Genomic DNA, 21,379 nt, shown 5'->3' with positions numbered 1-21,379 from the left:
ATAGAAGCGGTATCGACCCAACGATCTAGTGGTCAGAAAGAATTTTCTTTTTCCTTTTTGGGTCATTAAAATATCTCTTTTAGTTATGAAAAGATAGTACCTAATCTTAAGAAGAAAAAAATATGTGTAGATACAGCGCCAAAAGAGTCCCTTAACTTCAGCGGTAAAAAAAAGCGCCTATATTCCTGGTCGGGCAAAAATCTAAAAATTTATTATTTAAAGTAAAGATAAATAAATATTAAATCAAAAAAATATTCAATATTTTGAATTATTCAATAAAATTATTAAATATAAAAATTATTTAAAGTGGAAAAAAACACATTTCGAAGAATTTCTCCCGGAGTTTAGCATCCACTTTGCCCCAAATCTAATTATATAGACCAATTTAAGATCATATAATAGACCAATTTAAAACTATATAAAAGACCAAAATGTATGAAAATATTTCAAACCAAATTATATAGACTAGCTTATATAGACTTAACGAAAATACTTCAAATCAAACTATGTATACCAACTAATATAGACTTATACGAGAATGTCTCAAATCAAATAACTTAAAGCAACTTGTAACTTTTATAGACTTATAAGAAAGTGTCCCAAATCAAATTAATTAGACCAACTTGTAACTTATATAGACTTAGACGAAAGTGTCTCAAAAATTATATAAACCAAACTTGTGATGACATAGAAGACCAGCTTATATGAAAGTGCCCCGATTTCTTACTAAAATTTCATTTCCGAACTACGCCGTTTTATTATTTTTTCCATAATTCATTTAAGAATTATATTTTTATATATACTAGGATTAAAATGACAGTGGTTTAGTAAAAGAAACAATTATAGCGTAAAACTACTACGCACACTTTCTCTTTCTACTTCGTCCATATACGCAATTTAATAAATAATTCTCATTCGCAAGTGATTAAACTACAATAAAATAACAAAAAGAAGCAAATGACAGTCAGTTTAAAGACATAAAATTAATGGTTTCATATTGAAAGTAAAATTCTAAGATGAACCCGAAAGATGAAATTTAAAAAAAAGTATTCAGCAGCATTGACAGTGATTATAAATACTGTTTGTCAGTTAGCAAGAAGCCATCTACATTGTAGCAGCATTGAGGATTAAAATTCCGCAGTCTCATCTGCATTGACACTCACTCCGCTCCTATTCATCATCCAGAAAGAAGAGCAAGAGATACTCACCTCTTCATCCTCTACATCAATCCCCGCATCCGAGAGCAAATCCTCATCACTGGTCGTTGGATCGTCCATGGATGACTTGCACCAACGGCGTCGCCGGCAGGACGGCGACCAAACAACCTTCCCCGCCATCTGGGACATTATCTACACTACCGGACACACGCAAAAATACACAACACTCAAAATAAAAAATAACACACAGAGAAAAGAAACACGCGGAGGAAAGAAACGATCATTCCATCAGATCGAAGATGATCCACAATTTTTCTTCTTCTTCTTCGAAGTAACAAAAAGAAAGAAGACGAAATAAAAGCTGTGTGAAACTCGCCAACCGACTTCGTCGGATGAACTATCGTCTTTGTGGTGGAAAAGATAATGTGGATGAAAAGGATGAGAGTTGTTCATCATAGAGGGCGCTGAAGCAGCGTTTCAAAGAACAGAGAACACCGATAATAAAGATGTATACCAGAGGTTCATTAATATTTTGCATCTCATTTCGCCAAATTCTGGTGTTTGTTAATTTATAGAATACTTTTTGTTGATAAGCAAGTCTTACACGCATTAAAGTTACGTAATATAATATTTTACATATAACGTAAATAATTACGTAAAAACGTAAATATAATATTTTATATATCAGAAATACATTATGAGAAATGGAAAGAAAATATAATCTTATAAAACACTACTCTTCTAGAATCATACAATCTTTCTTTCTTTTTTCTTAATTAATGTATACGTAATAATTATATACTAATCTATGTAACTGTATCATTATTACACATATAATTGCATTATAAAATACCTAAAAAAATTTAAAATTTATATAAATTTTTATTAATAACTTGACTTAGCCAAAAAGATAATGATAAAGTTCAATTTCAGTCACAACAGTTAAAATGCTACGTTTTAATTTATATATATTACTGATACAAGAACGGCTTTAAATTTAGGGAAAAACATATTTGAGGAATTGGAATACTACATTTTAAAATATGTTCTCAATACCAATATCTGCGAGACCTTCCATAATATTTGTAAATTGATACTGTTTATTATTACAGAAATTATGCATTATTATTACTAGTATTATTTAAAAAAAAAGCTTTAGTTTATGATAAAGTATGGCACATCAATAAATATCCTTTCAAAATGATAAATAAATGTGCAAGTTGAATAAAATTCCTAAAGAATATGAACTAAGGGGTTAATGTTTATTTGAGAAAGGTTATGAGTATTCATTAAAATTATGAAAATTAATTTAATATTATTGTTATTCATATGTTTAATTTATCCATACGTATTAAGATTTTTGTATAAATAATAACATGATAAATAGACAATTCTAAATATTTATTACTGTTTTAAGTTATTATGAAGTTAAAAAGAATTTTAAACATTGCAGTTAAATTAATTAACTTTTTAAAATCTTTTTAATTTAATATACAAATTAAGTAATGATAAAAGACAGTTTTAAATTTAATCTACGACTTAAAACTTCAAAATAGAAAATTCTGAAAAAATACCCCTTGAATTGTGACTTGTGAATTTTTCTTGTTTTTGAACTTTATGAACTGATNTTTTTGGTTAGATTATAAAACAGGCTGAAAATTTAGTTTTAATGTTATTAAGAGTGTAGAACTACAAAAAAAAAAATATTTTTCATCATTGATTATAACTTTTTTCAATATTGAATTCAATGCAGTACTATAAAAACAAGTATTATCACAGGAATTATTAGCAAAGTATGTTCCAAATATTAGTAGTCTTATATAGCTACCTCAAATTTAATCTGATATAAATGTTTTGTTTTCTATGAAAATAGGGAACTTGACTGGATAACTAGAATTTAATTTTTTCCCAAACAACTATTAAAGGATTTCGACACATTTAATTTAAAAACATTTTAGTAATTAATTACTAATAGTTATTTATTATTAAAAACTAAAATTATCACTTAGTGAAGCATAATAAAGCTTAACATAGTTCGTATTCTAATATTTTTTTTCCTTTTACAATTTCTTATTAATAAAAATATAACTGCAAATAAACCTTAAAATTATAATACACAGGTGGCAATAATTTATCATAATTTCCAAAGATAATGACAGCAAGCTTTCTACTATAATCAAAAATGAGTGCTCAAGTTTTTAAAAAAAATTGCCTAACTAAGGCTTTTAAAACCTCCTCCAGGTATTTACTTTGCTTTGAAAAAACAAAACAAAAGCAAAACACACAAAACATTTCCTGTCTAGATGCAAAAATTTACTATCAAAATAAAGAACCATTTTACGCTGCTGTATTTTTCTTCAAATGAGATTTAAAAAAAATAATCTTAAAACAAATGCAGCCATTAAGCAGAGAGAAGGGAAGGGTAATTAGGAAAAGGAATAAAAAGAGGAGGAATTTAATGAAGAAAAATATTTGTATTTGTTTTCGATTAGATTTAATATTTTTCAAAAAGCTGAATCCCTTGCATTAATCAACGATAAAAACCAACTTTTTTTGTTGCTTTGTTTATTCATTCAATAATTGCAAGAATTTTTCGGTTTTTTACAATCGTTTGTTTACCTTTGTTTCGAATATTAGTCCACATTTTCAGATTAAAAAGGAAGGATGAAAAATGTTGACATTTTATGTATTTATAAAAAAGTAAAATTCTGAAAAATATACTTTTATTCATTTTTACATCATTATTTTTTAATTATCTTTAAAGAAAGGAAGACAAATGATGAGAAAAATATAATTTTTTTCTAACAAGAACGATTATACAATACTGTGTTCGAAAAGTAAGGATTTGATAAATGTGAATCGTGGAATAAAGGTGTGTGTGTAATGATGGCATACTGAGATTTGACTTTGGTAGATTTTACCTTTAACGCAGGATAAAAAAAATTGGTGTTTCATGCTGTATTTCAGAACTACAAATTATTAAAATGCTGAATATATGCTAATTTCATTGATTTTGGCCCAACTGAGTACAAAATAATGAAAAAAGAATAAAAAAATATGTTTATTAAAAATTCAGCATCAAAGGGTTAAGAAAACATTAAAATGATTTATTTTCCACTAAAAATGTATTAAAAATTAAGCTTTTAAGAATTTTAAACAACCTAATATTCATATGACTGTATAATATTAGTATATTAATTTAATGATTTTTTTATGTCAAAAGTTAATTTGAAACTTTTTATGTTGAACCAAAACTGACATACAAGGACACGTTTCGATTTTTGCACAGAAAATTTTAAAATCTAGCCAAAATATTTCAAAGCGAACTATTTCAAAATTAGAATTCAAAGTTTTGAAAACTTACGATCTTATCAACCTTGACTAGCTAAGACTGTAAAATAATTTCTCATTCATTATTTTTTTTTTTACGTAAATTGTTTCGTAGCTTTCGTATTTGAAAAAAATCTGTCACATCGAAACACGTTTTGAGTTAGGTACAAAAATTTAATCACAATTTGAAAGCTAATTTCAATATATTTTTTACATCAAATGTGAATTTCTAGGTTTCATATTGGGGTACAAAAGTCTTGAAAACCTTGAATGAAGATAAAAATAAGGAAGTCGAAACAAAGCTAGCTGTACAAAAATGAATGGCAAAAGTCCAAGCTTAACTTCTTTAAGTTTTATCACCAACTTCAAAGACCTACTTCAGTGATCCTTTCATTTTTGTACAGGTGTTTAATAACGGAAGAAAACATTGCAAGAGAAATAGCAATTTCTGGAGAGGAGCCCATTGAGTTGCAATTATTATTTAGATAACGGAATCGTTCCAACTTTATCTCTTTTACCGATACAGAGTTAAAATGAAAGTGAAAAATCTTTTAAGTCTCAAATTAAACCACCTTCAAATGTTTTGAGTATTTCCCCCAGCCTAAACGAAATGTATTTTCGCTATTATGAAATTTTTTGTCCAGATTTGAAAGACTTTAGAACAGTGATTCTCAACCACTGTGCCGCGGCACTTTTGTGTGCCGCCAAATTCTTAAAATGTGCCGCCAAATATTAGAAATGATACATTAAAAATTATAATGCTTTTTTTTATTGCGAGTAAAGTTTAAATTTAAGAAAAGTGTATAGATAATACTATTATATATATACTTTTTTATAATTTTTCCACCCCTTAACTACGTGAACATCTTTGTCGGCGACTGTCTTAAAATAAGACAATCTTAAAATAAGAAGGAAGAGTTTAAATTGTCTTTGACAAAAATTTTGAAATAAGTAGAAAACTTAATGACTATTAAAATTATTAATTAACAAAAGCAAACAAGCTGAGTATTAACTTTCAAACGGAAATAAAAGCTAATCATTAAAGTAAGCTACGCAATTTATAATTCTAAAAACAAATTAACAAAGGATAACTAGCAAAAAATAAGCTAACAATTAATAATTAGCAATAAAACTAATTAACAAGAAATCACAAAAAAATAATAATTAATGTAAAAAACTAACAGTTAATAACAATAGAAAACAAGCTAACAATTAATAACTAGCAAAAAAATAAGTAACTGTTACTAACTATTAAAAAATTGGTCGAAAGAAATAATTAATCCCATAATAAACGTGCTTTTTGTAGTTCAAAATTTCACATTCAAAATTATTATCACAAACTATTTAACACAGTGTATTATAGGTAAGTAAACAACTTTTAAACTAATTTGTTTTCACTGTGTGCCGTAAAATTTCGAAATCGTTGAAAGTGTGCCGCCTTCAAAAAAGGCAATTTATAATTCTAAAAACAAATTAACAAATAATAAGCTAACAATTAATAATTAGCAATAAAACTAATTAACTAGAAATCGCAAAAAAATAATAATTATTGTAAAAACTAACAGTTAATAATAATAGAAAACAAGCTAACAATTAATAACTAGCAAAAAAATAAATAACTGTTACTAACTAATAAAAAATTAGTCGAAAGAAATAATAATTAATCCCTCAATAAATGTGATCTTGTACTACATATTATTTTATTCCACATTCAAAATTATTATCACAAACTATTTAACACAGTGTATTATAAGTAAGAAAACAACTTTTAAACTAATTTTTTTCATTGTGTGCCGTCAAATTNTCCAATTGCTGCAGCTTAAAGGACTACAATAGGAATCTCATCCTATTGTAGTCCTTCAAGCTGCCTCAGGATCTCATCCCTGCATCAGCGACCGGTCAGAGCTCCGTTTCGAATGATATGGTGATCGGTGTGCCCATCAATGGAGATCATCCCTCACCGTTAAATCGTATACTTTCGAGCACGAACGTAAAACCAAAAGTAAATCATTCACCAAGTTAGCGCGATGTGGCCTGCAATTGTCTTCCATTAACATGACGTCATTTCCAATTGCTGCAGCTTAAAGGACTACAATAGGAATCTCTTCCTATTGTAGTCCTTCAAGCTGCCTCAGGATCTCATCCCTGTATCAGCGACCGGTCAGAGCTCCGTTTCGAATGATATGGTGATCGGTGTGCCCATCAGTGGAGATCATCCCCCATCGCTAAATCGTATACTTTCGAGCACGAACGTAGGATTGTTTCTAGTACCACGTTTCTCCCAGATGAAAATACCCTTATTATCAGGATGAACAGAAAAACGGGACTCGTAAGAACAGAGAAAAGAATATTGTGCCATTCATTTCTCATCCAGTTCACATGCTCTGTTGCCGCGAAGGTGCTTTGCCGTTAACGTGATACACATCATTGATCGGCGAGTGTACAGACGTACAGGGGGAAGTCGGTTTCGGCCACTTTGTGACGAAACTGTAGTGCCAGTAGCCGAACGAAGGTGTTGTTGAATAAGAGTTACATTCATATTTCGGTGTCTTCGAACCGTTAGCGTTACATAACGGCCTTCTTTGGGCGTTGTTACACGTCTACGCCCTTGCCCTGATTTAAGGTCTTTGTGAAACTCCAATGGCTTCTGCTACTTCGGCTTATGTTTGGCCTACCTCTAACAGACCAACAACTTTCCAAGCTTCTGATTCGGTTTTAAATGACTTCGTCAAGCCATCGCACTCATCGAAACAACGCGATTACTGAATGTCGACCGTTTTTTTTCCTCTTCGTCTTACATTAAGTTGAAAGCCAAATCAAATTCGCTGCCGCTAAACCGTCGCATTCGACATCATACTCAAAATTTGCATACTGCGAAATTTGAAAATAAGAAAAATTTGCATTAGTGACTCTCTTCTTCCATTTTATGCAACAACAGAAAAAATGCCAATACCGTTATTTTATACAAGACCTACAGTATCCTTTAATTGTTTTGAGCACTGTATTTTATAATCTGTTGTAAAATTAAATAATTGAGCTACTCATCACTATCGCCTGTTTGGAAAATTGACAAATAAGACTAAAATAAAAAGGAAAAAATCTTGACATAAGATTGGAAAGGGAAGGAACAAAAGGTTATGCTAAGTCGTGAGATCGTGTTAGTCATTTGAAAGAAAAATGGAAAAACAAAAACCACAACGCGACATTCGCGACTTTCAAAGAAAGCTTTGTTTGAATGACCGCCGCGGTAGATCTAAAGAAAGTGTCAAGACATTATTCTCCTAGCAGCCCTATTTTTTTACACAAAAAAAGAAAAAATGATAAGTTCGATGTACCCATTTTGTCACCAGTTTCACACACTTGTTTCAATTTCCTTTTGTTAGAAATATTTTTCAAAGGAAAAAAATGCAATGAACAATGACCAAATTCTTTCTATGCAATGCAATGCTTAATCATTTGCACCATTATATAGTGTGGTGAAAATTTGCTACATACACCGAGGGAAAAAAAAGTATGATCAAAATTACCAGAATGTGGTAACATTTACCATGTGTCTAGACCTATGGGAACACCAAAAGTAAAATTTTTTATCGGAGCACTGTGGTTAGGATTTTGGTAAAATTAGCAGTAACATTTGGTTTCATAGTATGTGATAATATTTGGAAAATGTGATAATGCTTGGTAATATTATTACGATACCTTAGAGCATAGCAAAATGACCATTTATTCGGTTAAATTTACTTTTCAGTTTTGTATTTTTACTAAATATGTAGTAATAAGAACTGAAATTACGAGGACCCGAATTTCGGGCAAACCAATAACCATACAAATGGAAAAATTACCAAATTAATGGTTTAAATACCGTATATTTTGATCTGTAATGTCTTCTTTTTTTTCTTCATCGAAACTGTCATTACCGTACAGTACGTTAATTTCACCAGACCTTTTTTCTCCGTGTACAAGGTAGAAAATTAGATTAATATTACGGTTCAACTATATGCTGATTGAAACTGATAATATGGATATAATCTTGATAACAATATAATATGGTACAAACTTGAACAGAAAAATGGTTCAATTGAATACCCTATTGAGGTTGCAGCATGTCTGAACCATATTATGGTTCAGCGTTGTACCTATTTTTCTGAGAATGTATGCGCTCCAACAAGAGCGAAAAATGCAAACTCTAAATAAAATGCGATTTTTACTCATATCAAGATTTTTATTTCATAAAATAGACTTGTACGTGCACCAGAGAAAAGAATTGATTCGGCACGGAAAGTATGGTGAATGTATATGACAAAAAAACTTGACTTGGCCACCCTTTGCTCAAACAGTCAAGATTTATCTTTCACAAAATTCTTCTTTTGCAAAGTACTCTCTTTCAACTTTTATAAGGATCAAAAAGATCTAGAAAGATTTCCTAGAAAACTGGAGAGTTTCTTGGAATCGGAACTCTCGAAAAATCGATAGTCTAGAGAGGCAGCTTTTCCTTATTCTCGGTTAAGTCTGCTGGAGCTCTAATATTTAAACGACGAGCTAAAACCTCATCCACATAAATAGCTATCAACTCACATTAACCATTTCTGAAATATGCAGATCATAAAATCCTGAAATTCTATCATTAATCATAACCTATAACCATGCGCGTTAATTCCATCTATTTAAACCATCGTGTTCCGGTAACGATTTTCTTGATCATTTATATTAAATGCACCTGCCGAACACCACCTCTCTGAAGCAGCTTGTTTTAATTGCTTTGCCTGATAATTAGGAGTTAATTTATGTTACGTTTAAATCGATCTCTGTTTGATATAAATGTCTTTTCTCCTCAATTTCCAAAGACTGAAGGAACAGTAAAGAGTTCTGGAACTTAATGATAGTTAAAATTAGTTTGTATTGGATAAAATTAGTCATAATATCTGCTATGAAAAACCTGATTATCACAAACAAAAGAGCAAATTTGAAGAAATGCATCACTTTTAAAAGATAAACATTTTTTATACAGTTTATTTTTAATCTACTTTTTAATATGATATTAGATATGATAATGAGATAATTTTTAATATGATAATAAGATACTAGTTTTCAAAAAATTGTTTTTAATCATTTTGTTAAATTTTATACCTTAGTCTTATTATGCAATAATGTGATTCAAAACCAGCTGATTTTTTTTCATTGGATTTAAAAAACAATATTAATGCGTTAATATTTACTAATATGAATTATTTTTTAGTTACTAAAGCTTTGATATAATTTCAAAAACATTATGAATGTATTTATATTTACGTATTAACATTTAAAAATATTTATAAGTATGTTTTTTTACACTAATATTAAAAAAAAAGAACAGAATTTTAGCGAGTTGCTTTTTTTAATGAAGTATCGCTCCATCTCAAAAAGTAAAGTGGTACTGTTACTTTCATCGACAATAATTAAGAAAAGTCAATAGTTCATATTAAAATGACAAATTATAATTATTATTTGTATTCAGATAAATAGCAAAATATTCTTGAATGTTAAAAATTATCTTAAAGTAATCACGCAGCCTAATTCTAATGTCTGAGTTCATTCCAAACTCAACAAAAACACAATATAAATAATAAACAAAATTCGATATTAAAAAATGAAACAATTAAGGAATTTTTTTACCTCTTTTCATGCATTAGAATGTTATTTTTGAATAAATGATTTCTAATTAAATATTTTTTGTTTTTAAATTAATTTATAGATATGAAATACAATTTTCTATGTGATAAAAAAAGTATTTTCATTTTATACAATAGCAGAAATTCTTTTTTGGGATTTTGTATTATTTATACAATTGTACTGGTTTTAAAGTTATTAAATTCCATTTTAGTTTATTTTTCTTACTTTTTCTTGATGAATTTAAAAATTCGCATGGGATTTTTCGCTACTGAAAAAGCAAGCAAATTTTATTTAACGCTAGTAATTTTCAACCAAAAATGGAACTACCTTTTAGCCACTAAGAGGCTACAAAGTCAGTATTAGTGGCAACTTACATTAATTTGAAATTAACTTTTTCGAGCATTAGTATAAACGATACATAAACAAAAAATTTATACTTCAAGTTCAAAATTTAATGCACTTTTCCTGTGCATTAAATTTAATGCAAAATTTAATGCACAGGAAAGAATATAAAATAATAAAAAATTATATTTTAATATCTCAATTTAACAAATTAATAAACAATATTTTAATATCACACTTTAACAATTTAATAAACAATATTTTAATATCACAATTTTAAAATAACTTAACGCATATAACATAATTTCATCCCTTAAATTTATTTATTTCTAAAATTTGGATTAGCTTGTTTCAAAATGTATATAAGAAAAATACCAATTTTTTTAGCTACTACTATTAGAGTCCCCATAAATTATATAAGTTGTTGATAAGCAACAATTTTTCACTATTTCGATAGCTTCATAATATTGATTCCATCTTAATAGAAAAAAAAATTTACATCAAAACAGAAATAATTTTTTTATTTCAATTCATAAATATAATTTCGAAGACTATTTTAAGAGAATAATGTAATTTCTTTTTCTTATTAACGGGAAAAAAATCTATTATATTTGAACAGATTGGTACGAGCGAAATGAGTCTGTGTTTGGTTTCTAAATTAAAATTTACGAAAGGAAAGATTTAGTCTAAATTGCTAGTTATTACTAATAGTCTAAGTTAGAGTTAAATCTATTATCTTGAAAGGTTATCAAAGAACTTTTCACAATATGATATGAAATGAAGTAAACAAGGCTATTATATGAAATTAAGTTTCCTAATATGCAAAAATATTGCACAAAAAACACTGAAAATTTTTAAAAAAATACTAAACAGCATTTATGTTTTTTTCTTAATGTTTAAAAATAAATATCAAATTGTAGGATTACCAAAAATATGCAATGCAATATTTACACCCAATTATAAACCAACTGTCATAATCTGAAAGCGAAGATTTTAAAAAAGAATTAGTAATGGAATTTGTATTGTGATATCTGCTCTCGAAATTAGAAGCTTTTATTCACTGCATTTCGCAGTTTTATTCCAGTTTAGTTCCAATTACTATTTCTTAAACTCATCCAATAGCAGAAACCTCTCATTTTGGTAATAACTACAATGGTCATTTTTTTGGAGAGAAAATAAGGTGATAAGCGTGCCAAAACATCTGCCAAGAAAATGCAGAGGCAGGTGTTGATTAGCGCCAAGTGTCACACGTCAAAACAGGTCCCACCAGGTGAATGATAGCCTTCCTTATAACCCTTTTTACAGTATGAGCCCTTATTGCGGGCACCTGCTCCACGAAAAAAAGTTCTGGAGACAATTATATTTAGAGATGACGTCTAATTGATGTGGCGTAGCATTCAAATGTGCTGATTGAGTCCGGAAGCGATTGATTAAAAAGGTACTAAGTTTTGTTTTGCGATCTGATGCTTAGAAGTTTTTGTTTCAGTATTTATTGAAATGCAGCTGGTGAAAATATCCAACAGAATTGCTTTCAATAATTGCTTTAAAGATTTTTAGTCTTCAACTGATTATCTTAAACTATCGATTGCAACTCGTGGAAAAGAATTTCTGGAGGGGAAAAAAAATAAAAGATCACAATGCAAAACTGAAACCTTGAGTAATGTTCAGCGAAGTTCATTTTAAAAGTTAGACTAATTTGACGATCGTTTCGGTTCGGGTCGTTGAGCTCGAATTTAATGTAAATGAAACTTTTATATGGATGCAATTAGATATTTTTGTAAAAATTAATGTAATATACAAGGAATAATTTGAAGTATACAGAAAGGAACTTTGAATATTTTGGTCCAAGCCCGAATTTAATGTAATAGAACTTTAACTTGAAGGTTATTTGGTATTTCTATGAAAATTAATATAATATAGGAGGAATAATTTGAAGTATACAGAAAAGAACTTTGAATATTTTGTCCCAAGCCCGAATTTAATGTAATGGAACTTTAACTTGAAGGTTATTTGGTATTTTTATGAAAATTAAAAAATAATATACAAGGAATAATTTGAAGTATACAGAAAGGAACTTTGAATATTTTGTCCCAAGCCCGAATTTAATGTAATGGAACTTTAATTTGAAGGTTATTTGGTATTTTTATGAAAATTAATATAATATAGAAGGAATAATTTGAATTAAATAGAATGGAACTTTGAATATTTTATCCTGAGCCTGAATTTAATGTAAGGAAGCTTTTCATTTGGATGTAATTAGGTGTTTTTATGCGAATAGCAGAAATAAATTAAAGAATACCGAACGGAACTTTAATTTGGATGTAATTAGATATTTAAGAAAATTAATGTTGAAGAATACAGATCGGAACTTCGAATATTTTACGCGTTTTATAACGTATAGTGGTATTATAATATGTAATGTATTAATTATTGTCTTGTTAGAGGTTAAACTTGTGATGTATTAAAAATAACAAAAAGATATGACACGCTTCATTTTAATACAATTAAATGAACACTCGTTGAAAAAGTATTATTTGTATCGATTATTATGACACAATAAGCTAAGTGTATTGGAATTAATAAAAAAAAATCTTCTTGAGTCCTAATTATTTACTTTAAAAATATAAAATGTTAAAAGATCCTTTGCACAAGCTTCTAATTATTCCATGCATATTTAACTTAAATTTTAAAATAACCTAGTAACTAGATTTGAATTCTGTTTACTTTAAATCGAATTCGAGATCAGTTTTGAATTGCGATCCCAAAGTTCTTTTTTTTTCCGGCGCTTGATTTTTTCTGGGTAAGAGGTCTTTCTTAAGACAGAGTAAACAAATTTGAAAAGTAAAAAAAAAACATGTATTGTAAAATATTTTTAAAGCTACTCCAAAAAAATAAATCTGTGAAAAGCGAAGAAAACTGGCAGTTCATGACAAGAATTTCTCCGTTTTATAAATTCAAAATGCCCATTTTCAACAAAGATTTGCCATTTTTTCCAGTAAAGGTTCAGCAAATATATCTGCTTCTTATGAAATTTAGGTTCAAAATCTTATTTTCCTCAAATACATATTTTCTCATCTTAACTATATTTTTTTTCTTTATTTCTTTTTAACTGAGATTTTTCTAGTATGTTCAGTGACTAATCAAATATTGAATTTCAGATCAGAATCAATTTACATAAATTGAGAAATATTTAGGGAAACACAAAGAAAAAGACGTGAATAAATGGATACTTTTAAAAAAATGTTTTCAATATTTAATAAATTTTCTCTTTTTCATTAAGAATTATCTCTCTACAATTCCACAACTGAAAATAATGAATTCAGTAAAAATGTTCCTTTTAGAAAAGAATCCAAATTTTTTTCCTTTCAAGCTTTAGAAGTTTGCTTAAAAACCCGCTTTAGAATTTTAGAATCTAAAAGTTTATGAGTGCGAGAAATGCAGTTAAGATTTGTGCTAAACACAATAAAATAATATTTAATATCTTATCTTCTAAACTAAAATTTATTTTCAAATATATAGTAGAGTAAAAACAATAAAACTGTATAGAGTATCACCTGATAATAAGGATTTTACATAGAATCTTACAGTGAGTCTAATAATTTGGCCAGGGACTGTATAGGTCCGTCAAGGGTTAAAATAATGAAGAGAAAGAATGCTAGAGTTCAATACGCTTCGAATATACGGGCCTCACTATTCAGTGGTGTTTCTTTTAATGACCGATACTAAACTTGCCTTTCCCATCACGTCGAAAATGTGTAAGAAACAAAAGCTTATAAGGCCTCTCTTGTAACCTTTTTCTACGGTAGTTCCAGAGAAAATAATAAAATTTATCTCGTCGGATTCTAGCATAAAGGGGCACTCCATACATATTTTTTTTTATCTCTTTTAGTTAAAGGGATAGGGGAAGATTGGGCTTTTCGATAGATATCACTTTATCTCTGCTATCAATCTTTTGCCCTACACAAATATTAACTCACTAGTGTCTTGCAGAGGAGATAATCAATCTGTTCTAACCCCACTTCAAGCAAAAGTGAAAAAAAAATTTTTTTTCATTTTCAAATTTATAAAATATATAAATAATTTCCTACTTAGTGCATTGAAATCAACAGAAAAGAAGAGCACCGATTAGAAACTATTTTTTGCTTCTTCAGATAAATATACACGAAGCTCGTTAGTTCAAAATTCATAAATGAAAAGGTACTTCAATTTCACATTGAACGTCACGTGTGTTAAGTTAATAATTGCATCAAACAAAAATATTTATCAAATCAAATAAAACAAAAATAAGCAGATATTAAACTTAAGAACAAGTGCCTAGAAAATATTTTTAGTTATAAACAATGTATTGTTTATAATTGTTTAGTTAAAAACAATTCAAATGAAAACATTTCAAAGGAAACATTTTAAGTTTATTAATTAATCGGCACAAATAATAATTTAAATTGAAAATAAAGCACAATTAATAATAGTTCGGATTTCCGACATTCGAAATAGAGGTTTGCTGTCATTTTTTGCAACTAATAATAATTTCAATTATTGACTATTTTTTAAGATTTATTTCTAAATATTTTTGAATAGTAAAGCTTAGTAAAATTTTACATCCTAAATTACATTTATTTAAAATGACAAAATTCAAAATTAAAATGAAACAGGTTGAATGGTCAAGAAATTAAAATTTAAAAAAGAAAGTCTGATAATTAAGTTTTTATTTCTCATAAACTGTCCAATCAATTTTACTTAAAATTTAAATTTTGGAAGCTAAAATTAAATTTTTTAGATGAAGTTAAAATGCTTATATCTTACGATTTAAATATTCTTACGATTATTGTTAAATATTTATCATTAAAAATTATTACACACTTTTGTTTAGATACATTATAAGTAAAGGTTAAAATTTAAATTATTTAAGTTTTAAAAATGTAAATGTTTTTTACGAAAAAAAAAGGAAAATAAACATTATGTTAACAGCAAAAGGCATCCCGAAATTATTCCATTTACAAAAAATTGCTTAAAACCAAGCGAGATGAACGCGTAAAAAACAACAATACCTAATGAATACGAAAATCTTTCTTTTTAATTAATAAATAAAAAAAAACTTGGAAGAAAAATAAATGAAACAAGAAAGGAAATAAAGTTACGTTACAATTATGCCAATTATAAAATTTAAAAAAAAAATCAATTAAATAAGTTAAGGGCATAAAAAAGCGAGAGCATTTATTTTAATAATTACCATTTTCAACAAGCAACATTCTTCCATGTTCATCACAGTTTTTGTTACATTTTAAAACAAACTATTTAAAAATAGTAATTTATCTTATTTAATTAAAGTATTTTATCGACCATTTTCTCGAAAACTATTCATTGATAAAAAATTTTCAATTTACCTGTTGCCACAATTGACAAAAGCCTCTTGAATTATTTATGCCGATGACAGTGTGTGTTTTAAGCCCATTTTTTATTCCAAAACCTATAATTATCGTTTGCGACGGCGGTGGCCGTGAAACTCCCAAGCTGATCAACCAAAACCAAAATCGGCGCTTTTAGTAGGATAAATAGAAAAATGATGAATTAATGGTAATCTTCTATTTCTTATAAATTTGAGTGCAGAAAGTAATATTGTTTTCAACTAGATCTGATTTGAGAAATCACGTGAGGCAGGTGTTAAAAAATAAATGCTGCCATCAAAGCAGGTGGGCAAACCCGCAGGGGTAGTACGACAACTGTCTCTTATTACTTGAGGGAATGCCATTTTATTTGTTTATTTATTTTTCTATTTTGTTTGGCTTGATTCTGCTGCTTTCGGGCTACCTTCTATGTCAGGACTGGCAGCTGTTTTGCATGTTGCATAAAACTATCTTTCATATTATGGTTTCTCTGAATATATTATTTTAGTTTCAAATATCAAATGAATCGATTCCCTAATCTCAGCCTCTCTATAATGAAACCATTTTAAAAAAAATCTATATATTGTTACATAGCTGAACAGCAAATTTAAGAGAGAAGTTTCGAAGCTTTCTGATCTGGCATCACTATTTTAATATTTTTCCCTTTCATTGTCAAGGAATGAGTTTGGTCATGCCAAGGTATTTAGTCTTAAATTTGTTCAAACTCGTGTGTCGGTTTTAGAAAGGTTACGAAAAAAACATGATATTAAAATGAGAAATATGATTCTTTTGTGTGCCGGGCAATGAAATTTTTTTTTTCCTAAATTATATTATAAAATCATATACTTTGTTGGAAATTTCTGGGAAAAATGGTTAAAGAAACAATTTATTTTATTGTTATTTAACCATATTTAAGCAAAATTTCAAAATGAAAATGTTATTCAAACAGTTTACAGTGAGAAAAATAGTTTATTGACTGTAGTCACCTGATGTGGTTAAGCAACCAGAGTTGTATTCGCTATTTATTTATAAACTAGGCTTTCAGTGAAAGCTGTAAGCTAAGCCATGTATGTGATAACGAATTAAGAGTTTTATTTTCCATCATCGAATGCTTAACATAATTAGCATATGCGTTTGTAACAGTAATAAATGTGTGGTGAAAACCTTATGAAGCCACTTAGTTCCTTGCTGCTGGGTACATATTTAGCGAGAGGGTCAATTAGTTAATCTCATGACATGCTGAACGGATCTTTGAATCCCAGCGTTGACACCGCAATATCTCCTCAATTCTTTTAACACATCAATAGTTTCCAGTGTCCTGCACTCCTCAATTGGTGATCCCGCACTATTGCAATACGAAATTCGCATTCACACATATATGTCAGCACCATAGAGCTGCATTATACAAAAAGTCTAGTATTTCGCCTCTTTTACGATAGATGGCTCCACTTTATGAACTAACGAAGCTACATTTTACGGTTAATTCGACTGCAACCTAACTCTATGTCCAACCGAACGAAAAGGCTAACATAACCTAACTTCAATGTTCAGTTAAATTTCAATTTTACAGTTTTGAAACTATGTTAATAGTAAATGCTAGCAAAATTGCATAGTTCTGCATTCATGAGTTTTTAACCGTACCATTTGTAAATGGTCTCAAACCTGTAAAGAAATGATCCATAAACTTATCGGTTAAGTGGATGAACCGATTGCTGCTTTTTTTTTTACCGTAATTGTAGAATGATAAGTCTAACATTGTATGATTTAGTTATATTTTACTTTAATTAGTGAAGATAATGAAAAAAGTATGAAAGGGGATAGAATAATTTCTAAAGATTAGTTTTCCGCTGACAATAAAAATATGTTTCAGCATTCAGTAACTACATTACGTAAGTGAATTTAGTAACTAAAAAACAATAAATAAAAATGTATCCAAGACCATAAGTTACAAGTCTATAAATTTATTTCTTAAAAAACCCTTTATCAATGTACTGTACATAAAAAAAAAATATTTCTCTGAAATTTCAGAAAAAAAATTACTCATAACATCCGAATCAGAACTTTTTTCTTCTTCTAGAGGCTAACAACCATTACTCATGTTGGCCGCGCCCTTTCGTTCATCTCGTGTTCCATTTCGCACCTATTTTTTTCGCTGAGAATAATCTCACTATTAACCTTTGCTCACTCCCCCAACCCCCTCTTTTTATGAAATTTCAAAAAACATTACCCTGCTTTTTCGAACGTTTCGCTAGTTTTTCACTAGTTCGTCCATTCAGAGAAATCTTTTCCCATTATGAGTTCGTGATGATAATGGTGAAAGTTTGTTATCCTGAAAGTGAAGGAGAGCGGCGATTTCTCCATCTTTTCAAAAAGAAAAAATTAATGGAAAGTTTTGAAGACTTTCCTTTTTTGGAGCCTCCATTTTTTAAGAGATCATATTTTCTTTCTTGCTTTTCAATTTAAATTCAAATTATTTTAATTTCGTAAATGTGTATTTTTTTTTCCGATTGCTTCTTTTCCGCAGATTTTGTTTTTATTTCCATTTTGTCCATAAATAGCGATATTTATAGTAGCATAAAATATTATTTCATGTGTTTAAAAGATTACGTACAATAATGAATACAAAACATGATTTAAAAACATATTTCTTATTACAAAATTAATTTTATTATATTTAACATCAAGTAAAAGTTTACTTATCTGCAAAATGTTGTATAAAGTAATAGTCGAAAAAAATTTGAATTGTAGGGCATAAAATTCTTACATCATTTTAAGGAATGTAATTTTATATACCAAAATACAAAATTTGAGCAAAATCGGTCGAATAGCTCCTGAAAAATTGAATTTCAAAGAAGTCTGGTATTTAAAATTCGATTTCTCAGGAACTATTCGATTGATTTTGCTCAAATTTTGTATTTTGCTACATAAAATTACATTCTTTAAGACCATGCAAAAATTTGTGTACCTTACAATTCAAATTTTTTTCGACCCTTCTTAATTAAAATAATAAATTTTTACAAAAAGTTATGCATGAAATTATCTTTGAATAAACGAATTTAATAATTGTGTGTAAAAAATTTTGAATTCACTTAAGAAAAATTTCGAGATATTGCGACATACCCAAAAAGTAAACATAACATTAAGGGGTCCAAACTTTGGAGCGCTCTCTTCGCCTAACTAGTGAGGATTCTATTTCCCAGATTACGGCTACCCCCTCCCCTATATTTTGGGAGTCAGAAATCCGAATCATTCGAAAAAATATATGTTTATTCAGAAAAAGTGCGTTTGTACAGTATTCAGAAAACAGTTGAGACTATATTTTCCAGATTGCGGCTATCCCTAATATTTTCAGGGTCAGAAATCCAAATACATCAAAAAATAAGCATCTTTATTCAGAAATAGTACGCTTTTGAGTCTGATTTCGTAACTTAAAATATAGTCCGAACTCCAATTAGCATATTTGAGGTCACTCCCTTGAACCATTAAGACTGAGTCCTAGTACATGAAGATTCGATCATTGGATCAAGAGTTACAAAGTTATTGAGGGTGGCCCGTTGTTTATTTTGTGCACTGTACATCATTAACCCTTCGACGCAGATGGGACACTTATTATTTCCCATAAACAAACATAAAAGGGACACCGAACATACATTAAATCGACAAGCAACCACCGAAGCAGACACCGAACATATATACATAAAAGTGACTAATTACGAGTAAAAATATATTTTAGTATTTTTTGTTAATTATAAAAAAACAGTCTAATAATTACTAAAAAAATCTATGAAATTATCAGAATTATATTTGTACTAAAATATGAAATCCAAAATAAGTCCGTTTGAAATTCTTTTTTCGTTCATATTCAAAAATGTATCAATAATTGATTATGAAAACTAAAGTGATTTTAATGATGAATATTTTTTTCTCTTAGATCTAAATATAACTACAAATAAATGCATGTCTGGAAAACTATTGTATAGATGTGATGTTTGGAAGATTTTACCTCTAACCCCTTAACGGTCGGTTAATTTTCAAGAAAACGGTCATAAAAATGCCTATATTTTTGGCTTTTGTATTTGTATTATGTATTTGATTAGAGCTGTAATCTAGTTTAAAATAAACTAACTATCTTCAATTACCTTAAAAATATCCTGGTATTGCCATCTGGTGTGTAAAATGAGAAATGAAATGTTTTCCGGGCAAAAGAAATGAATTAGTTCTCCTATCTGCTCGTTACTACTGAACACTCCAGCCCGTCAATATCACGGGTGCGAGAAGCAGAAAAATACATCGGTGTTTCAGTGCTGTATTTCATAACCATGAATTATTACAAATGCTAAATAAAATTTTACACTTATTTAGACCTGAAGTAATACAAAATAAGGAAAAAGAATGAAAACTGTGTTTAATGAAAATTCAGCATCAAAGGGACAAGAGAATGATGATGGGTGTATTTACCATTTTCGAAAATTATTTTTTGTAGTTAGAAATCTCTTTTAATTAGAACATTTCACAAGTATGTAACTCTCTTATACTATCTTACACCATTATTTGATTTTTTATTTACTATTTCCATAAAAAAAATTTCAACAACCCTTTTGGTTGCCATTTTCTATCTGCCTTTAATCCAGGAATCTGATATAAAAGCGATTAAAATATCCCACCCCCATAAAATACAAAACCACCCCGCAATCATCAGTAACTTAAGTATGGCATCCAATAAAAAATATCAAAATTAAATCCTCCTACCCTTAAAAAAAACATCTGGCTAAGTTCCGAAAAATGATCAGGAGATGTAAGGGGTCAATCAAATTCATCCACCTACCCTATGGTACTAAGAGCCAAAGTAGGACTCATGGGCGCCATTTGCGGGGGAGGGAGGCAGGTTGGCATATGTTCCCTCAATAATTAGAAATCTACAAAAGGTCTCTCCAATATTTCTGACAAATAAAGAAAATTTGCGTGAATTATCATCAAATTAAATTGCTTACACTTAAAAACAAGATAAAAGAATTTGATTTTTTGCAGATATTTAGTGTACTGCAGAATTTCTTTTTTTTTTTTTTTTTTTTNTTTTTTTTTTTTTTTTTTTTTTTTTTTTTTTTTTTGTGAGTGAAAGTTTGAAAATTCTTGTGGGTAATTTAATTTCGTCCCTCTCAAAAATTATGACCCCCCTGCTAGCCTATGATAGAACTAGCTGTCTTTTAAATCAAAGAAACCTCTATCTGAACTGCACTATTTCAAAAACAAGGAAATCATTTGAGTAAAATTTAATAAGACGATATAATATTTAATGAGATAAAATTCAATACGATAATATTTAATAAGATAATATTTAATAAGATAATATTTAATAAAATGATATCTCAACAATTTGAATCGTTATCGAAACAACTGCCTTACTACATAATATAAGAAACTCATTCACTGATTCATTCATATTCTCATTTATTCTCACGAAGATTAATCCAACATTAAAATAATGTATCGGTTTGTTCCAGATTTTGTACAAAATGT

The 21,379-nt window shown here is 28.6% G+C and overlaps 1 protein-coding gene across 3 annotated transcripts in view; it reads right to left on the bottom strand.

Annotated features, from left to right (window-relative positions):
* The window catches only part of LOC107436524 (amyloid beta A4 precursor protein-binding family B member 1-interacting protein), a 145,459-nt gene that overhangs the window by 60,149 nt on the left and 63,931 nt on the right, over window positions 1-21,379 (bottom strand). The window contains exon 1 of one of the 3 annotated variants that reach the window (XM_043041602.2): window positions 15,863-16,076. The exons of 1 other annotated variant lie outside the window; for it this stretch is intronic. Coding sequence is in view for 1 of the 2 variants with exons in the window: in XM_043041601.2 (XP_042897535.1) it covers window positions 1,209-1,346 (138 nt within the window). In the remaining variant the exon portion in view is untranslated. Of the gene's footprint in view, window positions 1-1,208; window positions 1,578-15,862; window positions 16,077-21,379 lie in introns of those variants that run through there. One more of the 3 variants, XM_043041601.2, reaches the window with a different exon arrangement.

Source organism: Parasteatoda tepidariorum, chromosome 4, assembly GCF_043381705.1.
Source record: "Parasteatoda tepidariorum isolate YZ-2023 chromosome 4, CAS_Ptep_4.0, whole genome shotgun sequence".
In the NCBI taxonomy this organism is placed as follows: Eukaryota; Metazoa; Arthropoda; class Arachnida; order Araneae; family Theridiidae; genus Parasteatoda; species Parasteatoda tepidariorum.
The sequence above is the reverse complement of the archived record's forward strand: the minus strand, read 5'-3'. Positions and strand labels throughout refer to the sequence as shown.